This window comes from Somniosus microcephalus, chromosome 12 (genome assembly GCF_052327205.1).
Source record: "Somniosus microcephalus isolate GS21.2 chromosome 12, FLI_Smic_1.0, whole genome shotgun sequence".
NCBI lineage: Eukaryota > Metazoa > Chordata > Chondrichthyes > Squaliformes > Somniosidae > Somniosus > Somniosus microcephalus.
Genome location: NC_140998.1, coordinates 158,291,285 through 158,315,856, shown reverse-complemented (window position 1 = coordinate 158,315,856; position 24,572 = coordinate 158,291,285). Strand labels below are relative to the sequence as shown.

Genomic DNA, 24,572 nt, shown 5'->3' with positions numbered 1-24,572 from the left:
TGCATCTCAGTGGCAGATGGGTTTTGATGAGTGGAAGCAGCCAATGTTGCAGAGGTGAAAATAAGCAGTCTTGGTAATGGGCTGGATGTGGAGTTTGAAGCTCAGCTCAAGGTTTGACATGGTCTGGCTCAATCTGATGGGGGCCAGGAGAGGATAGACACCAGGAGCAGCAAGGAAACTATGATTCAACCTTCACATTTTCTGCGATGAAGTGCTGGGTCTTCACCGGACACTGTTTGTTGCAGGTGAAAAAAAACAATGAATTCAGTCTTCCTGATGTTTATTTGGAGAAAGTTGTGACTCATCCACGATAATCTTGGGCATACAATCAGATGGCGTGGATGTGGTCAAGGAGAAGGAATGGTTCGGCAGAGCTGGATATCATTAGCATACATATGAAAACTGACCCTGTACCAGCAGACAATGTCAATGAGTGCAGATGGTGGCTGATTTGGTTCGAACAGTCAACTTAGTAGGTCAACAGCAGAGGTATAATGACATGGGGTAATCGATGGTAAGTGAGATGTTCTCATCGAGATCAAGGACTTGGAAATGGAGAGGTTGGCGGAGTAGCCCTTATAAACAGAATATGACTACGTGTCACAAGGTCCTTCACAGTTGCATTCCACTGCAAACGCTCCATTTACTAAAACTAAACATTTAAAACAGGTGTCGCACAGCACGTTTAAATCAAGTGCTGTACCATGAAGATTTTTTTTCTGTTCATGGGATGCGGACGTCGTTGGCAAGGCCAGCATTTATTGCCCATCCCTAGTTGCCCTCGAGAAGGTGGTAGTGAGCTGCCTTCTTGAACCGCTGCAGTCCGTGTGGTGAAGGTACTCCCACAGTGCTAGTAGGAGACTGATTCTTGTCCACACATTGCTTTGCCAATCTCGGCTGCATTTTCACTGGGAAGCGCCAGGTGAAGGCCTGGCACTTCACCACAGAAAATGTGATGGCTCAATCATAATTAATTGTGTTGTGCATCTTCTGGCAGTTGGTTTCAGACTGGCATTGATTACAGCTTGAGGACAGGTCATCAAACTGCTTAAATGGCGACACTACATAGTGTTTCAAGAAAGAGAACAAAAAACAACCAGGAGAAAGTTTGATGCTATATAGAACTGCACTACAGTTCAGACAAACACCTGCAACAAAAAGTGAACACAAGCACCAAAATGGTGCTGTGATGAAATACATTAGTTACAGTTCCAATAAGTTTATTGGTGTGGAAAACATTTAATCATCATGAGGGACTGTGCACTTCTGCCACATTCATAGCAGCATGAGCTGCAGGAGGTGGGGAGGGGAAAAAGGAAACAAAGGTCATAGCAAGACTGAGACATGTTTAATGCCAAACAGAGCAATGGCACCCAAAGGTACAATTAATCCCATAGTGAAACTCTGACCATTCACAAGCGGGATTTCTCAAAAAGGTAGATAATAAACATTGCCAAAGAATAACACAAGTGGCATGGGTCTTAAACAATGTGATTCACTACCATTTCTTAGGCGGTTCCTGGAATCTGTACCCATAAAGTGAATAATTTGCTAGGGTTTTCACCCCAATCACCATCCAGCATTTATCACATGACAGAATCAAGTGTTATCCCCTATAGTGAATAGTCTGCCCATATTCAGCGTCAAGGCTCACATGAAGAATGACCACTTGGGTGAGGTATCAGAGGGTGACCGACATCCATGGAACCATAACCCAGCAAGGGAGTCAATGCTTCCAGGTGTGGAGGGGAAACAATTGGAGAAGATTGGTGAATAATTGTCAAATAATTGAAATTAATAATTGGAAGGACAACTTTAGGGTGATAGTCTCACACAGTTGGACTTTGTAAATTGCATTCTAACTGCAGCCAGTGCAAAACAAACTTTAAATCAGATAGTCACCTCTACCATCTAGAAACTTGATTTATAACTATTTAACACAGACAAACAGCCAACTGTCCTGTCAGCTCTGCTCAAACACATCTATCTGTTTGTAAACGTAGCAAGCATTGAATGGAGAATGTGCTTTTTTTGTAAACTTTGATTACCACCTTATAATTCCATCTTACCTCGTTGTAGACGCATGAGCAATGATGTTTCCACCAATTGGCTTTTTTGGATCAGCAGCAAACATTGCTGCCCCATCGACCAGGGCCACGACCTGGTTAGTTATTACCACAGCTACCCCAAACTAGAAGAAAAATAAGTGCAAGATGTCAAGATGTGATGCACACCACTCTAATTTCTGTACAAGTTATAGAAATCACAATTCTTCTCTTTCAGTTTCCATGGCCGTGATTTCGTCAACCGTGGCAAGTCCGGTGCGGCCGGAGTAGGTGGCAGCTTCAAACCCTGCTCGTGTCTTCATCCTGCCGCCAAGTGATTTTGCCCTGATTGGGCTCGTTAAGCCCACCCTACGAGGTCCCCGGCCAATTAAAAGGAAGCCGGTCTGATGACGTCATTTGATGACACGTCATCAGCCGGTTTCCTTAAAGGGCCATGTCCACATTCATTTGACAGTTCTGCTGTCAGTGTTCTACAGCATTGAGGTGCTGCCAACACTGATGAGCACTGCACAAAGGTGTACGGCTGCACTCAGGCTCTCCCATGACTCCCTCCATGTGCTTATGGAGGGAGTCACAGCATGCAGGGAGGTTCCCTTCCCTTCCATTGGGCGGAAGAGACCTCCCCAGGAGACCAACGCAGCCTGGTTGCACACTGCACAGGAGGACACAAGCAGGGATGTCATCAGGAGGACCAGGCTGCAGTGGCACAAACATTTCTATGATCTCAGTAGATCATGAAACATTACTGTAAAGCCACACTCAACCGCATTCTGCTGTGCCACTCATCACATCCCCATCACTCTGCCTTCCCTACCCTACTCCTGAACATCCTTACTCACACCAGCTTACCTTATACCTCCACCCATCCCTTTCTATCTATATTATCACTTCCACCCCATTCACTCACCCTCATCCTTGTCCAATCATACCAACTAACAACACACAAGGGTAGGCACTTGGGTGTTTCATGCAATGTTCATGTAGTTTCTGTAAATGTGGTGTCAAACATTGAAACCTTTATTTTCAACACGTTGCCTTCTTGGACAGATGTGTGCGCACTTTTGGAAGTGGCTTAGTGAGTTCCAGTAAATGGTTAGACATAACATCCCCCAACCCCAATGGTGATGTGTGAAAGGAATGGCTTGGACATTGTAGGGGTGCTTTATGGTGCTGGTGTGGGGTGGTGCCAGCCTGGCACATCATGTGGCAGCCAGGGTGTACAGCGTCAACTGAAGTAAATCTGGCCATGGTGAGGCCATCGCTGGCATCCCGGGCAGCAAGGTGGTCAGGTGCTGATGCCATGTAGCATCAGGTGGTTGCGGAGAATGTTGGTGTGCCTGGTGATGTTGGTATTGGGGCTGATCGTGGTGGGATTCCGAGGACCAAGGTGAGATTTTTTCAAGGGCACCGATGCTGCTGGAATAGCTGAAGTTGAGATAACAGAAGCGATCTGTCAATGCTGAGAGGTGTTGCTCTAAGGAGATGACAGTGGATACAGAGTTTACTCCAAACACTTCCAAACTGCATACAGCATAAAAGTGTCTTCCAAATCCTGAAGGCTCAAGCTTCTGACATTGGAAAAAGTGAACAGCTGTGAAATGGTAGCGTTTAGACCACTTTTGCAGCTGTCACCTATTCACAGCAATGGAGAGTCATAGAGATCCCCAAACGACAGGAACCTTGTGGAAAAGTTGAAAAAATGGCCAGAAAGGTGGTAAAATGCTGTTCAACTACCTATAAAGAGCCTCTTAATTATCTCAATTGGCTGACCCGCCGCTTAGTGCCGGGTCTGCAAAGCACAGGCAGACACCGCACTTCGGAAACTGACACGGAGGTGGGTTCAGAGCGGGATCCTGACCCACTGTCAACCTTTTAGATTTTGACAGCAGAACCACCTCTGAACCCGCCCTCTGAGCATCAGCAAAATTCCGGCCAGTGTCTTTTTTGAGTCCGCTAAATTTATGCACAATGGAGATATTAACATTTCAGAAAGCCAAAGTAAACAAAGCTTTTAAAATTACAGAACCCTGTGGCACAGATTAGTATTTAAAAGAGTAAGAACCATTAAAGTGACAATGGATTCAGGCACTAAACACACTGCGTAACAGACCCACTAACTCTAAGCATGCAGACCTGAAAGTGCAGGAAAACAGGGCTAGTGAACTTTCAGTAAAAACACACTTTCAATGGTCTTGGCCTAGTGCCAATCTTGCATAAAAAATCTTCTTCCCAGCATGCAATATGCGTTGTATTGCAAAACGCTATGGTTAAATGCACATGTTCAAAGCTGTTAAGCATCTTTGGTTTCGAATGAACTATACAATTTAATAACTTGGTTCTTGCAATTTACCAATCAAATCCCCTGAGTACACCCAAGCAATTGTCCTTCATTTCAACAAAATAATACAGAAGATTTAGAATTATGAAGCGTTCTGATGGGCTAACAAGGGCAAGCCTATTTCCTTTGGACAATGAGTCAGTGATGAAGGTCAACTATCACAGAGTAAGCAGCGAGGTGAAGAGCAAATGTTCTTACGCAGAGTTGTTGGAGGGTGGAATGCTTTGCCAGAGAGATTAGCTGATGCAAAGATCATTATATCACGTGAAAAGTGGAGAAATACTTGAAGTATAAGAAGATACAGGGGTATGGGGAGAGCACAGGGCAGTAGGATTAGTTTTGAATTGGTCTAGGAAAAAGCTGCTGGAGACACAATGGATCAAATAGCCTTCTCGGTGCCGTAAGTGCTTATGGCTCTGGAGAACATTCATGGAATTTCCCTCCCCTATTCTGGTCTAGAAAGAAAGAAAATTCAAAAATAATATGGCGTTGGGTAAACACGCTGAACACTGGAATATCTTTAAATGTTTCAGTCATTTGGATTCCACTTATTGAGAATCGCCAGCATCCACAGATTGCCCCTTACAAGACTAAACATTCACACAAAATGTTAGCAAGCTGGTTAGCAGTGATTCTCAACTCAAAGCAAACTTATGCTGCATTTTTCTTCCCCATCCTTTCCGACAGACATTTGATATAAGTCTTCACTGCCTCTCTACCCCCACCCCCCGAAAAACATATCAAGACTGGCTTAATCCCTACGAACCTTGATACACAAATGTCTCCAAATTCAAAATTTGAGCCAACAATGTTATACAAATTTGAGTGCAAGTCTTACCTCATCTGCCAGTCGCAACAACATCCGTAGAAACCGTGCAAGATGCATCTGCCGAGCCGATAGTTCGCCTCTCCCAGAGTAGTCGGTCCTGTACAAGGCTGTTGCACTGTCTACAATTAACAAGGCATATCTACAAAGTGGGAAGACAACTTTTTTAAAAACTGCATTCAGCAACAATAGCAGAACTCGACAATACAAGGAGAGAAGTAGTCAAGTAGTCAAGGAAAAGCTATTTGCCCCATCATTTAATTTACTTCAAGGTAATTTTCCGGGTCTGCCTTGTCTACACCACTTAATATTGTATATACTACAATGGGGACAGCCCCCCCTTGAATGCCTTCTTTCTAGACCAGTTCTCAATCTTTTTGCTTCTGAGGTCCCCAATCCCGTGTTATAAAAATTCCACGGACCCCCTGTAACAACACAAGTTTTGTTTCTGTATAAAAATTCTCAGCGCCACTCCCACTCACCATGTTACTGCTGCTATCCTGGCACTGCAGAAAATAGTAGTCCCCATGCCCATCCCACTCCCTCTTTCCCTCCACATGAGCCCCAATCACCTGACGCCCCCCCCGCCAGTCGCCCTCTTTCCTCTGCAACCCCCGACTCCCTCATTGACTGTTCCCGACATATCAGCTGGTCCCCAGTGCGCTGCTTGATTGTCAGTCAAACAGTCTTTTTCCCCCATCGCCAATGTTTTTATAACTAATAAACAAAAGTGTACAATAAGAGTGTGTTTTTTCATTTTCAAGGCCTGTATGATTTTTCTCCCAAATTGCTGGCAGCAGTGTCCAGATTAATGTTTTATTCCTGGTGGCTCCAGGACAATCCTGGAGGTTAAAATCCTAGCTGGAGGCCAACATTGGGTGTGAACAATCAGGCCTACCTGTGATGCTTTCCTTGGCAGAGCAAGACTGCTAACACTCAAGGTTTAGGCTTGCAGGTGAAGAATGAATGAGGTTAGGCACCAAAGGGCAGCCAGCACCTTTGTAACTATACTACAGTGTGAATCAACACTTTGAAGACAGGAGAGAAAATGGGGGAAAAATTAGACAGTGCAGAATTTTTAAATGAGTTTGTAAACTGTTTCGGTTTTGTTGGTAGCAAGTGTCAATCCTAATAGTTTCCCAATGTTGACATATCCCGCTCTTCTTCCTCCCCAAAGACAGCGTCTTGGTGATTGATCCCAGCAACTCCTTTCCTCCTTGCAGCTGCCGCCTATTTCCTTGCCCCTTCATTTGATTGACAATCTCGACTACGTGAATAACAAACATAGGACAAATCTGCCGCTGACATTGCAGACGTTCGGGAGGGAGGGAACAGAGGTCTGAGTCGGGGCCAGAGCTGCCAGTTTGTTCAGCTCGATCCCACCTTTACATGACGATGTATTTTTTTTTTAATCCCACACCCCTTGGCGGACCTCTTGAAATCTTCTCTCAGACACCTGGCTGTGAATCCATGTTCTAGACTACAGATTTCAAATTTCATAGAATCATTCAGCCCATCGTGCCTGTGCCAGCTCTCTGAAAGAGCTATCCAATTAGTCCTACTCCCCTTCTCTTTCCCTATAGTCCTGCAAATTTTTATTTTTCAAGTATATATCCAATTCCCCTCATTTTCTCTCATCTTTCTTTATAGCACATCTCCTTTAGACAGGATCAGTTTTGTAATTCTTCTCTGCTCCCTCTCCAAAAATATGTTTGTGTGGCATGCTAACCAGAATTGAACACTTCCAAGTGAAGTCTTGTACTCTACTCCTCTAATTGCATACCCAGCATGTTATTAGCTTTAATTGCTTCAACATATTGTCTAGACAAAAAGTAATGGGCCTGAATTTGCGGTCAGAGGCTTCCCGCGGGCAGATGTCTCTGAACCACAATAAATCTACGCACCTACCTGATCCTGGATCCACGGAGACTCCCGCTCCTGGGCCTCTACGCGTAGGCCTGCGTATCCCAGGGGCGCATGCGGTTCGCAAGTGCCCCTCAGATCACGTGGGCCGGCTCAAGTAATCAGAAAGGGGATTCCCATTCTGCTTATGGGGATTCCATTTATATACAATCCCCAAAGGCTTAATAAGAATCACCAAAAAACACATGTACACACTGAAATAAAAAAACTTACATGTTTAAAATAAATTAAAATCCAATTTCATTAAACATTTAAAACAAAAATTTAATTTTGTAAAATAAATGTCAACATTGTTTAAGGGGCCAAAAATAAAAAAACTTATTTTACAGGTTTTTGAATGTTAAAATGATTTAAAAATGTTATTTTAATATTTATTTTCACCCTTACACTGGTAAAAGCAGGCCTTACGCCTGCTTTTACCAGGCGCAAGAGTTTCATTGATATTTGCTGGGTAAGAGTTGGGCAAATAGCCAAACTCTCTGCCAGCAAATGTCCATTTCCTGCGCATGTGGAGGATCTATCAAGAAGATTCTTGACAAATTGCAAGTTCTGGGTTTTTGCACACGCGCAGCCCATGCGTAAACCTGGAACTTGCGAGGCACTTACGGCCAAGTACGCATCGCGTACGTGGTCATAGGCCACAGAAAATCTGAGCCAATGAGTCTACCATCCCTCCCAGATCCCCTAAGATTTCCTCTGTCTTTTCAGTTCTTTGCTCTGCAGTTGGCTGCACTATACCTGACCTGGGAGTGCTTGATGCTGAAATGGCAATGTGTTCCACTGCCCAGCACAAACGCCACTCACATTGATGAGCAAATAATTACAAGCTGAGATGGGCAGAAAATTACTTTTGGGAGCCCTAGAGCACTATAGCTAGCAGTCTGCCTAACTGTAGCTGGACTTCGGAGAGAATACAATAGTTTACTGCTGTCGGTCAACTTCTACAAAGCAGGAGTCAGAGGTTCACAAGCAGCCACTAACTAGAAACCAAGTTTCCCTTCGTCTTGTCATGCAATGTAAATGTTAATATACACCCCACTGTTTTTATACTAGTAATTAACTTCTGTTAGACCTGACTAACAGAGTTCCATCAACAAGTTTCAAGACGCTTATTTTCAGGAGAGTGCAGGAATAGGAGAAGGGAATACCTTTTCATGAGCAATCCTGGTGAATAAAACATTTTTACCATGGTGCCCATTTTCAATTTCAAATACTTCCATGTCAGAAACACCACAGACATATGCAAAGTAAAGCATCAATGAACCTTGACCTCAACTTCAAGAGTATCTGCTACTGTGTGAATATTAACATTTCCTGTACTAGCCATTTTATGTTTTCTGACTGAGATTGATTGACAATTTGTGCCAGATTTGGGAAACTGCTAAATGGTAGGCCTGCACTCACTGGGGCCTGGGTTAAGAAAGGTTTAAATAGGACACTTAAAGCCTGCAATTTAGAATCATAGATATTTACAGCACAGGAGGCCGCCATTTGGCCCATCTTGTCCGTGCAGATCGACAAAGAGCTATCCAGCCTAATCCCACTTTCCAGCACTTGGTCCGTAACCTTGTAGGTTACGGCACTTCAAGTGCATATCCAAGTACTTTTTAAATGTGAGTTCCAAGCCCCACCACCCTCTGGGTGAAACAATTTCTCCTCAAATCCCCTCTAAACCTCCTAGCAATTACTTTAAATCTATGCCCCTGGTTATCGATCCCTCTGCTAAGGGAAGTAGGTCCTTCCTATCCACTCTAGCTAGGTCTCAATTTTATACACCTCAATTAGGTCTCCCCTCAGCCTCCTCTGTTCCAAAGAAAACAACCCCAGCCTCTCCAATCTTTCCTCATAGCTAAAATTCTCCAGCCCAGGCAACATCCTCGTAAATCTCCTCTGTACCCTCTCTAGCGCAATCACATCTTTCCTGTAATGTGGTGACCAGAACAGCACGCAGTACTCTAGCTGTGGCCTAACTAGTGTTTTATACAGTTCAAGCACAACCTTCCTGCTCTTATATTCTATGCCTCGGCTAATAAAGGCAAGTATCCCGTATGCCTTCTAACTACTTTATCTACCTGTCTTGCTACCTTCAGGGATCTGTGGACATGCACTCCAAGGTCCCTCTGAACTTCTCAGTGTCCTACCATTTATTGTGTATTCCCTTGCCTTGTTAGCCCTCCCCAAATGCATTACCTCACACTTCTCCAGCTTGAATTCCATTTGCCACCGTTCTGCCCACCTGACCAGTCCATTGATATCTTCCTGCAGTCTACAGCTTTCTTCTTCATTATCAACCACACGGCCAATTTTTGTATCATCTGCAAACTTCTTAATCATACTTCCTACATTCAAATCCAAATCATTACAAAAAGTAAAGGACCCAGTACTGAGCCCTGCGGAACCCCACTGGAAACAGCCTTCCAGTCACAAAAACCACCCTTCAACCATTACCCTTTGTTTCCTGCCTCTGAGACAATTTTGGATCCAAGGTTTCGACCCGAAACGTTGACTCTTTCTCTCTCCACGGATGTTGCCTGGCCTGCTGAGTTTTTCCAGCATTTTCTGTTGCCACTTTGCCTTGGATTCCATGGGCTTTTACTTTCGTGACCAGTTTACCATGCGGGACCTTATCAAAAGCCTTGCTAAAATCTACATAAGCTACATCAAACGCACTATCCTCATCAACCCTCCTTGTTAGCTCCTCAAAAAATTCAGTCAAGTTAGTCAGACACAACCTTCCCTTAACAAATCCATGCTAAACGTCCCTGATTAATCCGTCTCTTTCTAAATGAAGATTTATCCTGTCCCTCAGAATTTTTTCCAATAATTTTCCCACCACCGAGGTTAGGCTGACTGGCCTGTAATTACTCGGTCTAGCCCTTGCTCCCTTTTTAAACAACGGTACCATGTTAGCAGTCTTCCGGCACCACACCTGTAGCCAGAGAGGATTGGAGAAAAAAAAATGGTCACAGCCTCTGCTATTTCCTCTTTTACTTCTGTCTGGGGTACATTTAATCCGCACCTGGGGATTTGTCCACTTTCAAAGATGCTAAACCCCTTAATACTTCCTCTTTCACTATGTTTATTTCATCTAATATTTCACACTCCTCCTCTCCGATTGCATTTTCTGCATCATCCCTTTTGTGAAAGCAGATGCAAAGTATTCATTAAGAACCATACCCATGTCTTCCGCCTCCACACACAGGTTAACTTTATGGTCCCTAATAGGGCCTACTCTTACTTTAGTTATCCTCTTGCTCTTAAGTGCATTTATAAAACATCTTTGGGTTTTCCTTGATTTTACTTGCCAGTATTTGCTTTCCTAATTTCCTTTTTAATTTCACTCCTGCACTTTCTATACTCCTCTAGGGTTTCTGCAGTATTGAGCCCTCAGTATCTGTCATAAGTTTCCCTTTTTTTCTTTATCCTTCCCTGTATGCCCCTTGACATCCAGGGAGCTCTAGATTTGTTAGTCTCACCATTTTTCTTTAAGGGAACATACAGTAAACTCTTTCGTATCCGGCAACTGCGGGACCGGGATGGTGCCAGTTGATTAAAAATTCCGGATAATGGAGAGGTATACCTACTGAGGCAATTTATATAATCGGCCGACCTCGGACCAGAAGGGACAATGGAGTGACAATGGCCCAAGGTACGAGAGCTCCGTTACACAGCCACAGGTGCAGGAACCCCGGTTACACAACCACAGGAGCCGCGGTTACACGGCCACATGTGCAGGAGCCGCAGTTACTCGGCCACTTGTGCAGGAGCCTTGGTTACACGGCCACAGATCCAGGAGCCCCGGTTACACAGCCACAGATCCAGGAGCACCGGTTACACGGCCACAGATCCAGGAGCCCCGGTTACACGGCCACAAGTGCTGGAGACCCGGTTACACAGCCACAGGTACAGGGGACCCGGTTACACAGCCACAGGTACACGAGCCCCGGTTACACAGCCAGAGGTGCAGGAGCCATGGCTACACGGCAAAAGGTACGAGAACCCCAGTTACACAACCACAAATATACAGTAAAACTTACCTTTGGGTACTCCTGAATTTTGCCAGTTATTAAAGAATTCCGGATGATTAAAAGTGCCGTTTAAACAAGAGTTTACTGTATTTGCTCTGAGCCCTCATTAACTCCTCCTTGAATGCCTCCCACTGCTCTGCCACTGATTTACCTTCAAGTTTCTGTCTCTAGCCCACTTTGGCTAAATCACATCCCAGCTTAGTAAAATTAGCTTTTTCCCAATTGAGAACTTTTATTCCTGGTGTATCCTTGTCCTTTTCCATAACCATGATAAATCTAACTGAATTATGATCACTACCACCAATATGCTCTCCCACTGATACCCTTTCCACCTGCCCAGCTTCAGTCCCTAAAACTAGGTCCAGAACCGCCCCCCTCTCTTGTTGGGCTTGCTATGCACTGTCTAAAAAAATTCTCCTGAATGCATTTTAAGAATTCTGCTCCCTCTATACCTTTCACACTAATTTTATCCCAGTTAATATAAGGGAAGTTGAAATCCCCTATTACTGCCCTATGTTTGCACTTCTCAGAAATTTGCCGACATATTTGCTCTTCTATCTCCCTCTGACTGTTTGGGGGTCTATAGTACACTCCCAGCAGTGTGACTGCCCCTTTCGAAAGATGACTTTCATTTCACCAATCTGCACTAGATTCAAATTCAGGTCTTAGAAGGTGAAGGACTCAACTGCAATACCCACTCATAACAACTACTATATTAAAAAAATATACACTTATGTAGACTTGTTTCTCATGTAAAGAAAGCAGTAAAGGCTTTAAACCAAAAAGTCATCTTGAAACAGGAGGGTGATTTATGTGTAGAATAAAGTTTAAATGCAAGCCTGATCCACGTACTAAATATTTGAATAATCCATACTTTCCCTGGTAGGAAATGTGACTTTCTGTGTGTACTTAACTTGAGTAACATACTTCAATACAGTTAATAGGCTAAGATTACTACTAGGTCATAAAAACAAATGGTAAATAATGAAGTGAACTCTCCTGCAGTAGCTGAGATTTTGAATGGTCTGAATGAAAATGCTCACTGAACAATTTATATTATAAAAGTTGGTACCTGGATTCTGTCATCATGGCAGATGCTTGGTACAATAGCTGGGTCTGGTGATCAGTGTTGAAAGCTCGAGCATATGCAACATTGTCCAGTACATCACTTCCTGAAAGGTTGTATCTGAAAGGTGTAAGAAATGAGGCTTTAGTGGGTAGACTCCAACAACTTTCCTACTCTACTCAGTTCCAATCAATGCTTAAAAATAATTTAAATAATTAGTCTGTATTTCTATCTTTATGATTCACTGGCACCATAAAATGCATTTACATTTAAGGCTGGACGCTGAAGTGGCTGAGGCATTAAGTGTTTCCGTGTTACGAGAGATTAACAAGCCTGGTGCTAGGCCAGGAATATCAATATTTAGAGGCACAAAAAGTCAAGGAACCACAAATTAAAACATGTTCCATTGTTATGAAGTATTATTGTTAACACTGTACCTGGCAAACTTTCTAATTCCAACCCTAAATAATAGGATTTTCAAGATAGTGGACAAAATCCTCTGCAGAAATCAGAGGCATTTAAACACCCTCCACACATTTACAATATAACCCAGACACATACATCCAAAACCCATGGACTAGTGAAGCATATGGGACTTATCGTACATGCGAGTGGAACCTACACAACTCACCTACAGAACCTGCAAGCTATTTAGCACTCGATTCAATGGTCCTGGCCCTGCTCTCCCTCACTGGGAGGACAGTGCAGGAAAAGTCAGATGCACGAGTGGACTGGGTAGGTAGGTAGCTAAAAGGAAGACACCAGAGACTTGTAGTGAATGGGAATGTGGAGGAAGAGAAGATAAATGAAGGTCTGACAAAAACAACCTGGAAGCAGGGAAGAACAGAAATCCACGAGTTCAAAACAAGCTGAGAAACAGGATTCTTGAAGTCCATGTTACTATTGAGGTTTGCCTGTTCCAAGATTTTAAAAAAAATTAATTCACAGGATGCGGCCGTCGCTGGCAAGGCCAACATTTATTGCCCATCCCCAATTGCCCTAAAGGTGGTGGTGAGTCGACTTCTTGAACCACTACAGTCCGTGTGGTGAAGGTACTGCCACAGTGCAGTTAGGTAGGGAGTGCCAGGATTTTGAAACAGTGATGATGAATGGTGATATATTTCCAAGTCAGAATGGTGTGACTTGGAGGGGAACTTGGAGGTGGTGGTGTTCCCATGCGTTTGCTGCCTTTGTCCTTCTAGGTGGTAGTGGTCGTGGGTTTGGGAGGTGCTGTCAAAGAAGCCATGGCGAGTTGCTGCAGTGCATCTTGCAGATGGTAAACACGGCAGCCACAGTACGCTGGTGGTGGATGGAGTGAATGTTTAAGGTGGTGGATGGGGTGCCAATCAAGCGGGCTGTTTTGTCCTGGATGGTGTCGAGCTTCTTGAGTGTTGTTGGAGCTGCTCATCCAGGGAAGTGGAGATTATTCCATCACACTCCTTACTTGTGCCTTGTAGATGGCGGAAAGGCTTTGGGGGGTCAGGAAGTAAGTCACGCACCGTAGAATACCCAGCCTCGTAACAGATCACTTCTGACCCAGTGCTACATAAGAATTAGGAGGAGTAGGCTATGCAGCACTTCGAGCCTGCTTCGCCATTCAAGAAGATCAAGGCTGATCTTCTACCTCAACTCCACCTTCCCGCACTATCCCCATACCCCTAGAGTCCTTTAGTATCCAAAAATCTGTTGATCTCTGCCTTGAATATACTCAACGACTCAGTATCCACAGCTCCCTGGGATAAGGAATTCCAAAGATTCACAATCCTTAGAGTGAAGAAATTTCTCATCAGTCCTAAATGGCCAGCCCCTTATTCTGAGACTGTGACTCCTAGTTCTAGACTTCCCAGCCAGGGGGGCACTTTCTCCCAGCATCTAACCTGTCAAGCTCCTTAAGAATTTTATATGTTTCAATGAGATCACCTCTCATTCTTCTAAACTCAAGGGCATATCCCCATCCTCAATGATGGCAGAGCCCAGCACTTCAGTGCAAGAGGCAAGGCTGAAGCGTTTCAAACCATCTTCAGCCAGAAGTGCAGAGTAGCTAACCCATTTCTACCAGTTTACTCAATCTCTCCTCATAGGACAATCCCCCCATCCCAGGAATCAGTCTAGTGAACCTTCTAAGGCAAGTATATCCTTCCTTAGGTAAGAAGACCAAAACTGTACACAGTACTCCAGCTGTGGTATCACCAAGGCCCTATATAATTGCAGTAAGACATCTTTACTCTTATACTCCAATCCCTTTGTAATAAAGGCTTACATACCATTTATTTTCCTCATTGCTCGCAGTAACTGCATGTCAACTTTCTGTGATTCGTGTAGAAGGACACCCAGGTCCCGCTGAATACCAACTTTTCCCAGTCTCTCATCATTTAAAAAATATTCTGCGTTTCTATTTTTCCTACCAAAGTGGATAACTTGTCGCTTCTCCACATTATATTTCATCTACGACGATAGTAATGCCATTGAATATCATGGGGAGGTGGTTAGACTCTCTTTTGTTGGAGATGGTCATTGACTTGTGTGGCACGAATGTTACTTGCCACCTATTAGCCCAAGCCTGAATGTCGTCCAGGTCTTGCTGCATGTGGGCACGAACTGCTTCATTATCTGAGGAGTTGCGAATGGAACTGAACACTGTGCAATCATCAGCAAACATCGCTACTTCTGACCTTATGATGGAGGGAAGGTCCATTGACTAAGCAGCTGAATATATAAGCAGCCTGACAAGGGAGGATTCACTACTGGATCTAGTAATGGGGAATGAACCAGAGCAGATAAGAGAAGTAAAAGATGGGGAACATCTAGGAAATAGTTACCATAAGATAATAATCGAGAAGGACATAAGTATGACAAAGACTAGGGTAATAGATTGTGGAAAAGCTGATTTTGAGGGGCTGAGAATAGAACTTGGGAAAATAAAATGGACAACAATATTGGCAAACAATGATGTAGAACAGAAATGGGAAACATTTAAAACGGTATTCAAGAGAGTCCAGGAAAAATATATTCTGCTAAAAAACAAGAAAAAGCTAAACACTAATGAGACACCATAGATGAATAAAGACATAAGGGAAAAATTGTGGGTAAGAAAAGAGGCATACACTAAGTACATGGGCAGCAGGGGAGAGTATGACAAGGGACAATACGAAGAGATGCCAAAAAAAAATTAGGAAGGTAAAGAACTATGAAATTAAATTATCAAGGAGCATAAAAAAAAGTAAAATATTCTACAGGAACATAAATAAAAAAAGTTGGGATGGGAATAGGGCCACTAAGGGACGGGTCAGGATAAAATCAGACAGCGAAATGGCAGAAATATTAAATAATTACTTTGCTTCAGTGCTTACCAGGGAGATACATCAGGTGGACATAACATTGGATGATGAGACTAGAAATGATGTAACTGCATTTAAATTAAAAACGGGAGAAATATTAAATAAACTAATCAAACTCAGGATAAAACCCCTCGTCCAGACGGATTACATCCGCGCACTTTAAAAGAATCTAGGGAAGAGATAGCAGAGGCACTATTACACAAAGTTAATAATTCGTTAGGAAAAGTTGTTGTGCCAGAGGACTGGCGGATAGCTAACGTAACACCTATATTTAAGAAGGGAGATAGAACATGTTCATGGAACTATAGACCAGTTCACAGCTGTGGTAGGAAAAATAATGGAATCCCTACTAAAGGAGAAAATAGAAGAACATCTAGAAACCAATAATAACAATGAATAGCCAGCATGTATTTCAAAATCGAAAGTCTTGCTTGACCAACCTCATTGAATTCTTTGAAGAGGTAAGAGAGAGTAGGACAAGGATAATGCAGATGATGTAATTTATCTAGATTTCCAAAAGACCTTTGATAAGGTACCATATAATAAACTAATGATTAAGGTCAGAGAATGCAGTCAGGGGACAGAATGGATAGCTGGCTGGCTTAAAGACAGAAAGCAGAGAGTATGGGTAAAGGGTAGCTATTCAGAGTGGTAGAAGTTGGGTTTCCACAAGGATCAGTGCTGGGACCACTGTTGTTCACAAGTAGATAAGTCACCAGGACCAGATGGGATGCATCCTAGGATGCTGAGGGAAGTAAAGGTGGAGGTACTGGCCATAATCTTCCAATCATCCTTGGATACGGTGGTGGTGCCAGAGGATTCGAAAATTGCAAATGTTACACCCTTGTTCAAAAAAGGGTGCAAGGATAAACCCAGCAACTACAGGCCAGTCAGCTTAACTACGGTGGAGGGGAAGCTTTCAGAAACGATAATCCGGGACAAAATTAACAGTCACTTAGACAAGTGTGGATTAATTAAGGGAAGCCACCATGGATGTGTTAAAGGCAAATCGTGTTTAACTAACTTGATTGAATTTTTTGATGAGGTAAGAGAGGGTTGACAAGCGAAATGCAGTTGATGTAGTGTACATGGACTCCAAAAGGCATTTGATAAAGTGCCATATAATAGGCTTGCCAGCAAAGTTGAAGCCCATGGAATAAGAGACAGTAGCAGCATGGATACGAAATTGGCTAAGTGACAGAGTAGTGGTGAACGGTTGTTTTTCGGACTGGAGGAATGTATACAGTGGTGTTTCCCAGGGGTCGGTTCTAGTACCACTGCTTTTCCTGATGTATATTAATGATTTGGACTTAGGTGTACAGGGCACAGATTCAAAATTTGCGGATGACACAAAACTTGGAAGTATAATGAACAGTGAGGAGGATAGGGATAGACTTCAAGAGGGCAAAGACAGGCTAGTGGAATGGGCGGACACGTGGCAGATGAAATTTAACGCAGGAAAGTGCGAAGTGAGGCATTTTGGTAGGAGAACGAGGAGAGGCAATATAAACTAAAGGGGGTGCATGAACAGAGACCTGGGAGTATATGTGCACAAATCGTTGAAAGTGGCAGGGCAGTTTGAGAAAGCGATTAAAGAAGCGTACATATCCCGGGCTTTATAAATAGAGGCATAGAGTACAAAAACAAGGAAGTTATGAACCACCTTTACAAAACACGGGTTTGGCCACAACTGGGAGTATTGTGTCCAATTCTGGGCACCGCACTTTAGGAAGGATGAGAAGGTTTTAGAGAGGGTGCAGAAAAGATTTACAAGAATGGTTCCAGGGATGAGGGACTTCAGTTACGTGGATAGACTGGAGAAGCTGGGCTTGTTCTCCTTAGAGCAGAGAAGATAGAGAGAAGATTTGATAGAGGTGTTCAAAATCATGAGGGGTCTAGACAGAGTAGAGAGAGAGAAACTGTTCTCATTGGCGGAAAGGTCGAAAACACAGATTTAAGGTGATTGGCAGAAGATCCAAAGGCAACATGAGGAAAAACTTTTTACGCAGTGAGTGTTATGATCTGGAATGCACTGCCTGAAAGTGTAAAATTTTGAGAAATTATCATACCAGCCAATTTTTGCAAGAAATTATCACACCAGCCAATTTTTTCCTCATCTTTTCAACATCCTGGCCCTAAATTTAACAGTTGTTAGTTTCAACATTAATAGGATTTACCCAGTAGTTTTGCATTTCCAGTGGAACTTGAACAAATAAAATTTAGATGTGACCTCATTGCAACGCTGCATTTTCCTAGCTCCCACCCACCACCTTTATTTATTCACCAAAAGCAAAAAAATTTCTTTTACTTTCGTGCATAGGAAAATTCCAATTTATGAATTTCCATTGCCCAGAATTTAACCAGTGCAATCTTCTCCACAAGAGACACATTAAAACATATTATTTATCTACTCCGTTAAGTCTCCAATCAGGAAAGGAGTGCGTGTATTACATTTCCTGAAATCAGCGCTGTATATTATGCATTGCTGACAACCTCCTCACCACCATAAATTTGCCATGCAACTTCAGCGTCTCCTCTAACTGCACATGCTCAGGAGACGCAACACCACCGATTCCGAATCCAACTGGAAGGCACGTGTGCTGTCAAAATCATTACTAAAATATAGTAGCATATAATTTGCAGTGGAATTGCTCACCAATGAACCTCATCTCTGACATCAACAAAGCAGCTTGGAGCTGAATGAAAGACGTGACGCATCAAATCTCCATAGGTAGGGCAAAAGGCAACTGAAAAGATATATCTCCTATTCGATACCTAGCTAATACACATCCTGGCCTTTTCTGTTGAAGATCTTAAGTGCCACTGTGTTCAAAGAAAAAAAAACTGAGTACCAGTTCCAAACTCTTGTTACCACTGTATCCCTGCCTCCAGTGTCAGCTGTGGCTCAGTTGGTAGCACTCTCGCCCGAGTCAGAAGGTTGTAGGTTCAAGCCCCACTCGAGACTTCAGCACAAAAATCTAGGCTGACACTCCAGTGCAGTACTGAAAGTGCTGCACTGTCAGAGGTGCCGTCTTTAGGATGAGACTTTAAACCGTGACTCCGTCTGCTCTCTCAGGTGGATGTAAAGAATCCCATGGCACTATTTCGAAGAGCAGTGGAGTTATCCCCGGTGTCCTGGCCAATATTTATCCCTCAATCAACATCACAAAAACAGATTATCTGGTCATTATAACATTGCTGTTCCTTGGAGCTTGCTGTGTGCAAATTGGTTGCTGAGTTTCCTACATTACAACAGTGGCTGCACTTCAAAAGTACTTCATTGGCTGTAAAGCGCTTTGAGACATCCGGTGGTCATGAAAGCTGCGATATAAATGCAAGTCTGTCTTTCTTTCCAAACAAAAATTCTCAACTGTGTTGTACTGGCTTGTACTTGCCCAAGCAGAACTTAGGGAATTCAAGGTAACCAATAATGTCACTTGTCCATATGGAAGTGCTTTTCCCTTTGTTGAAACCTCTTACTGGATTTGTCCTACGCAGCAGAGGCAAGAAAAGCCTCACCACAAAATAAAATGTAAAGTCAGGCAGCACGGTGGCATAGTGGTTAGCACTGTTGCCTCACAGCGCCAGGGACCCGGGTTCGAATCCGGCCTCGGGCGACTGTCTGTGGGGAGTTTGCACATTCTCCCCGTGTTTGCGTGGGTTTCCTCCGGGTGCTCCGGTTTCCTCCCACAGTCCAAAGATGTGCGGGTTAGGTTGATTGGCTATGATAAATTGACCCTTAGTGTTAGGGGGATTAAATACGTGGGGTTACGGGGATCGGGTGGGATATGTGTCGGTGCAGGCTCGATGGGCCGAAATGGCCTCTATCTGCACTGTGGGGTTTGTGTGATTTCTGTGATTAAACACAGAAACACTAAATCAAATCCTCATGGCCAGAAGCTAAAACAGATGCAACAATGTAGAGGCTCAGCCATACTTGCAGAAATAGCCACTGCCTCCTTCTCTACCCCATCTTCCAGCTCTCTGCCCCAAACCTACCTCACTCAAACTGCACCGCATTCCTCCCTCCCAGCCTCATTTCTTAAGACAAGACCCACCTCCTGCTCCTTCAACCTCGTCAGCACAATTTTGACCAACTTCCTCTCCTTGCCCCATTACATAGTCAATGACTTTCTTCGCAGGCGCCAATCCGCACATCTTCAAGACGAAATCTCAAAATCATACCCTCAATCCTCTCGACCGTCCACAGCTAGCCTCCCATTCCCTCTTCCAGTTCCTAGATTACATCACCAATCAGCTTGTTGCATATCTCTCTCTCCAAATTCTCTTTCTGAATCCCTTTTTCACTATCTCCACAGCAGAGACTGTCCTGCTCTATCAACAATGACACCCTCTGTGAATATGATTGTGGCATGTAATCCCTGCTTGTCTTCTCAACCTCTGGCATTCAACATGGTCACACCCTCCAGTCTCCTCCACCACCTCCTCTATAGTCCACCTCCAGAGAATTACCCTTGCTTGGTTCCAGTCTTGCCTGTGCATCCAGCACATCTTCAGCAATAACTTCTCCTTCTACTCGAGCACAGTAACCACGAGAGTACCCCAGAGTTCCATCTGGGCTCCCTCCTTTTCTTTTACATGTGCCCCCCTCAGACATTGTCCACAGGCATGGGCGTCAGTCTCTATATATATGCCGACAGCATTCAGTATTCCTGCGCCACCTCGATTGTCAGACTACCTGACACCAAGTGGCAGATTAGCCAGAACCTCCTCCAATTGAACACTGAGGAAATCAAATCCATCTTATTCACCTCCCACCAAAAACTCCACACCCTTATGCCGACTCCATCCTACCTTGCCAGTTGATCCTTCAGGCTGAACCAGCTGGTTCTGTTCAGCACAGAGCCGAGCTTCAAATACTGAATTTGATCCATCACCACAACTGCTTACTTCCACCACAACTGAAACTTTTATCCATATTTCAATACCGCAAAATTGCTATCTTCAAAGCCCTCCTACAGAGTTCCACCCATCACAATCGACAACTCACCCAAAGATATGCCATCAACATCCTGTCCTGCAGTAAGTCCCATTTGTTAATCACCCTTATCCTTGCGAACTTCCACTGGACCCCTGTACCCCAACACACAGAATTCAAAATCGATGTCCTTGCTTACGAATCCCTTCATGAACCTAATGCTGCAATCCCATCCAACCCATGTCCTTCAGCCCTCTGACTGTTTCCTCCATTGCTCCCCTGCTGGTCCATTCGTTCAACTTCATAAACTTCTTTGCCTTGCTACGTCCCTCTACTCAAGACACATTTTTGACCACAATATCAGTCATCTCTCCTAATTCTTACCATTGCGCAGCACTTTTAGGAGATTCATTATGGATAGCTGTCCATCGGGACAGAGATAATGTCTTGATCAGAACAAAGCCTGGCGTGTTAGGATAATGTATCTCTTCTCATTAGTTTTGATGTGCCTCATTAGTCCAAGATGTGGAGATGCCGGTGTTGGACTGGGGTGGACAAATGTAAGAAGTCACAACACCAGGTTATAGTCCAACAGCTTTATTTGAAATCACAAGCTTTCGGAGCGCTGCTCCTTCGTCAGGTGAAGTGGAGAGATGCATATAGGCACAGCATATATAGTCAGAGAATACTGCCAGATGATTACAGGTAATCTTTCTAACTGCCCTTTATCACACCTCGGCAGAGAGATAATCACAGCAATCAAAGGTGTGAATGATGTCCAAACAGGTCAGTCAGGAAAACATTACATCAAAGAACAATGAGGTGGGGTCACAAGGGGTCAAATGTTGCAGATGCTGGGGTCTGTATGAAAAACAAAAAACAAACAAAAAACAATTTTTTTGCTGGAAATCACAGCCGGTCCGGCCGCATCTGTGTAGAGAGAACAAACCAACGACGACTCGAGTCTGGATGACTCTACGTCAGGTGGGGTTACATGTAGCGTGACATGAACCCAAGGCCCGGTTGAGGCCGTCCTCATGAGTGCGGAACCTGGCTATCAGTTTCTGCTCGACGATTTTGCGTTGTCGTGTGTCTCGAAGGTCGCCCTGGAGAATGCTTACCCGAAGACTGCTGAATGTCCTTGACTGCTGAAGTGTTCCCCGACTGGGAGGGAACACTCCTGCCTGGCGATTGTTGTGCGATGTCCGCTCATCCGTTGTCGCAGTGTCTGCATGGTTTCGCCGATGTACCATGCTCCGGGGCATCCTTTCCTGCAACGTATGAGGTAGACAACGTTGGCCGAGTCACATGAGTATGTACCATGTACCTGGTGGGTGGTGTCCTCACATGTGATGATGGTATCTGTGTTGATGATCTGGCAGGTCTTGCAGAGGTTAACGTGGCAGGGTTGTGTGGTGTTGTGGTCGCTGTTCTCCTGAAGGCTGGGTAATTTGCTGCGAACGATGGTCTGTTTGAGGTTAGGCGGCTGTTTGAAGGCGAGTAGTGGAGGCGTGGGGATGGCCTTAGCGAGGTGTTCGTCGTCATCGATGACATGTTGAAGGCTGCGAAGAACATGGCGTAGTTTCTCCGCTCCGGGGAAGTACTGGACGACGAAGGGTACTCTGTTGGTTGTGTCCCGTGTTTGTCTTCTGAGGAGGTCTATGCGATTTTTCGCTGTGGCCCGTCAGAACTGTCGCTCGACGAGTCGAGCGTCACATCCTGTTCTTACGAGGGCGTCTTTCAGCGCCTGTAGGTGTCCATCGCGTTCCTCCTTGTCTGAGCAGATCCTGTGTATTCGCAGGGCTTGTCCATAGGGGATGGCTTCTTTAACGTGGTTAGGGTGGAAGCTGGAGAAGTGGAGCATCGTGAGGTTGTCCGTGGGCTTGCGGTAGAGTGAAGTGCTGAGGTGTCCATCTTTGATGGAGATTCGTGTGTCCAAGAATGAAACCGATTCTGAGTAGTCCATGGTGAGTTTGATGGTGGGATGGAACTTGTTGATGTTATCGTGTAGTCTTTTCAGTGATTCTTCGCCGTGGGTCCATAGGAAGAAAATGTCGTCGATGTATCTGGTGTATAGCGTTGATTGGAGGTCCTGTGCAGCGAAGAAGTCTTGCTCGAACTTGTGCATGAAGATGTTGGCATATTGGGGTGCGAATTTGGTCCCCATGGCTGTTCCGTGGGTTTGGGTAAAGAACTGGTTGTCGAAGGTGAAGACATTGTGGTATGAAGCAGATGAGTTGTAGGATGGCGTCTGGAGATTGGCTGTTGTTGGTGTTGAGGACTGAGGCTGTCGCAGCGATGCCGTCATCGTGGGGGATACTGGTGTAGAGTGCCGAGACGTCCATCGTGGCGAGGAGTGTTCCTGGTTCAAATGGTCCGTGGGTGCTGAGTTTCTGTAAGTTGGCATGCAAAGCGCATGCGCTAAAACCCGGCACTTGCGATCTGTCAAGAGTTCTCTTGACAGATCATCCGCCTGCCCGGGAGATGAGCCTGCGCGGGCAGGGAGTTGCACTTTCTGCACATCTTCCGCCCGCTGAAAACCTTTAAAAATCTTACACCTGGTAAAAGCAGGTATAAGGCCTGCTTTTACCAGCATAAGAGTTTTAAAAAAAAAATTAAAAATTTTCATTTAGAATTTTGAAATAGTTTATTTTTAGCCCCGTAAAAAACTTTAATTACTTTTTCCAAAAATTTAATTATTGTTTAAAATATTTAATTTAATAATGTAATTTTAACTAATTTTAAATACGTGATTTAAAAAAAATGTATTTAATGTTTAACTGTTTTTAAATGTGATCCCCATTCATACTTTCGATAGATCTGTGCGTAGAGACCTGTCAAAAGTGTGAAGGAGGATTCCCTTCGATTGGTTCCCCGTGGCCCACGTGATCCCAGGGGCGCTTGCGAACTGCATGCGCCCCTGGGATACCTGGGCCTCTGCCCGTGCGGACCCGGAGAGGCCCAGGATCGGAAGTCTCGGGATCTACGGAGTCAGCAGGTAAATGCGTAGATTTTTTACGATCAGAGGCATCCGCCCGCAGGAAGCCTCCGATCGGAAATTCCGGGCCTATAAGTAATGAGGCCAAACAGTTCTGAAATATTTCTTACGCGCTGCTCTGGTACTGACTAATTTAACAAGGAATATGGGGGCGAACTAAATATAATGGTAGACTATTAACTCCGAATGTTCAGCCAATCCGATGATCGTTTTCAACTACAGGAAACTTTGTGCTATCCGGAGGTGAGCTATCCGGCAATCTGGAGCCACCGGCAAAAATCAGCAGCCGTTTTTTATTCTTTGTTCAAACAAAGCAAAAAAAACAGTCAAGCTGTGCAAGGTCTGTAGCTATACCAACAGCTTCAGCTACAGAGCTTTAGGGCCACACCCGAGTGTTTAGAAGCTGTTGCTAAGCAACAGTGTTTGTTGTCAAATACGGAGATAAGAATCTCCGTATCTCTCAACATTAACTCTGGAGAGTACGGCAGTTTTGAGGCAACAGCAGCAGCTCGGTCCCGTGGGCGCCGGATAGCACAAAGTTTCCTGTATTAGAATTTAACAATTACAGCTGCAATACAAACCTTTCAGCAACAGCTAGAAGGCGTTCTGGGCGGAATGTACCTTCAGTATCAATGTACATAGCTTTTCCCTCTCCACCACCACGGTCAATAGGTAACTGCATGTCAATAAAAGGGGAAAAATTAATAAACTTTCAACAAAGCAGAAAAAGAATTGCACTTTTTAACATTAACTGCCGCCATCTCCTTTAACTGCCTTTAACTGGGAGGTACCGAAAGGGGTTCGCTTCACCACAATGGTATTTCACACTGAACAGGCGTCACTGCCATGAGATACCAAGGGGGCGATTTTGCCAGCCCTGGGGAGGCGGGACTGCCAGGAAAATGGCAGAATTTGGGGGCGGGTGGCAAACATGCCCCCAATCGCCTCCATGCCATCTTCCCAGGAGGCGGGTTGCCGTCCTGCACCGGGTCCCATCTCCTTGGAGGCGGGAGGGGATTAAAGCCTATTAACAGGCAGAAAATAGGATTA

At 44.4% G+C, this 24,572-nt stretch overlaps 1 protein-coding gene across 2 annotated transcripts in view; it reads right to left on the bottom strand.

Moving 5' to 3' along the window:
* The window catches only part of LOC147109620 (DNA repair protein RAD51 homolog 1-like), a 120,284-nt gene continuing 95,712 nt past the window's right edge, over positions 1–24,572 (bottom strand). The window contains exons 6-9 of one of the 2 annotated variants that reach the window (XM_086003712.1): positions 24,104–24,198; positions 12,254–12,367; positions 5,243–5,372; positions 1–2,191 (exon numbers count right to left, since the gene is read on the bottom strand). In XM_086003712.1, the coding sequence (XP_085859838.1) occupies positions 2,066–2,191; positions 5,243–5,372; positions 12,254–12,367; positions 24,104–24,198 (465 nt within the window). In that variant the 3' untranslated portion in view covers positions 1–2,065. The remainder of the gene's footprint in view (positions 2,192–5,242; positions 5,373–12,253; positions 12,368–24,103; positions 24,199–24,572) is intronic. The other variant, XM_086003713.1, reaches the window with a different exon arrangement.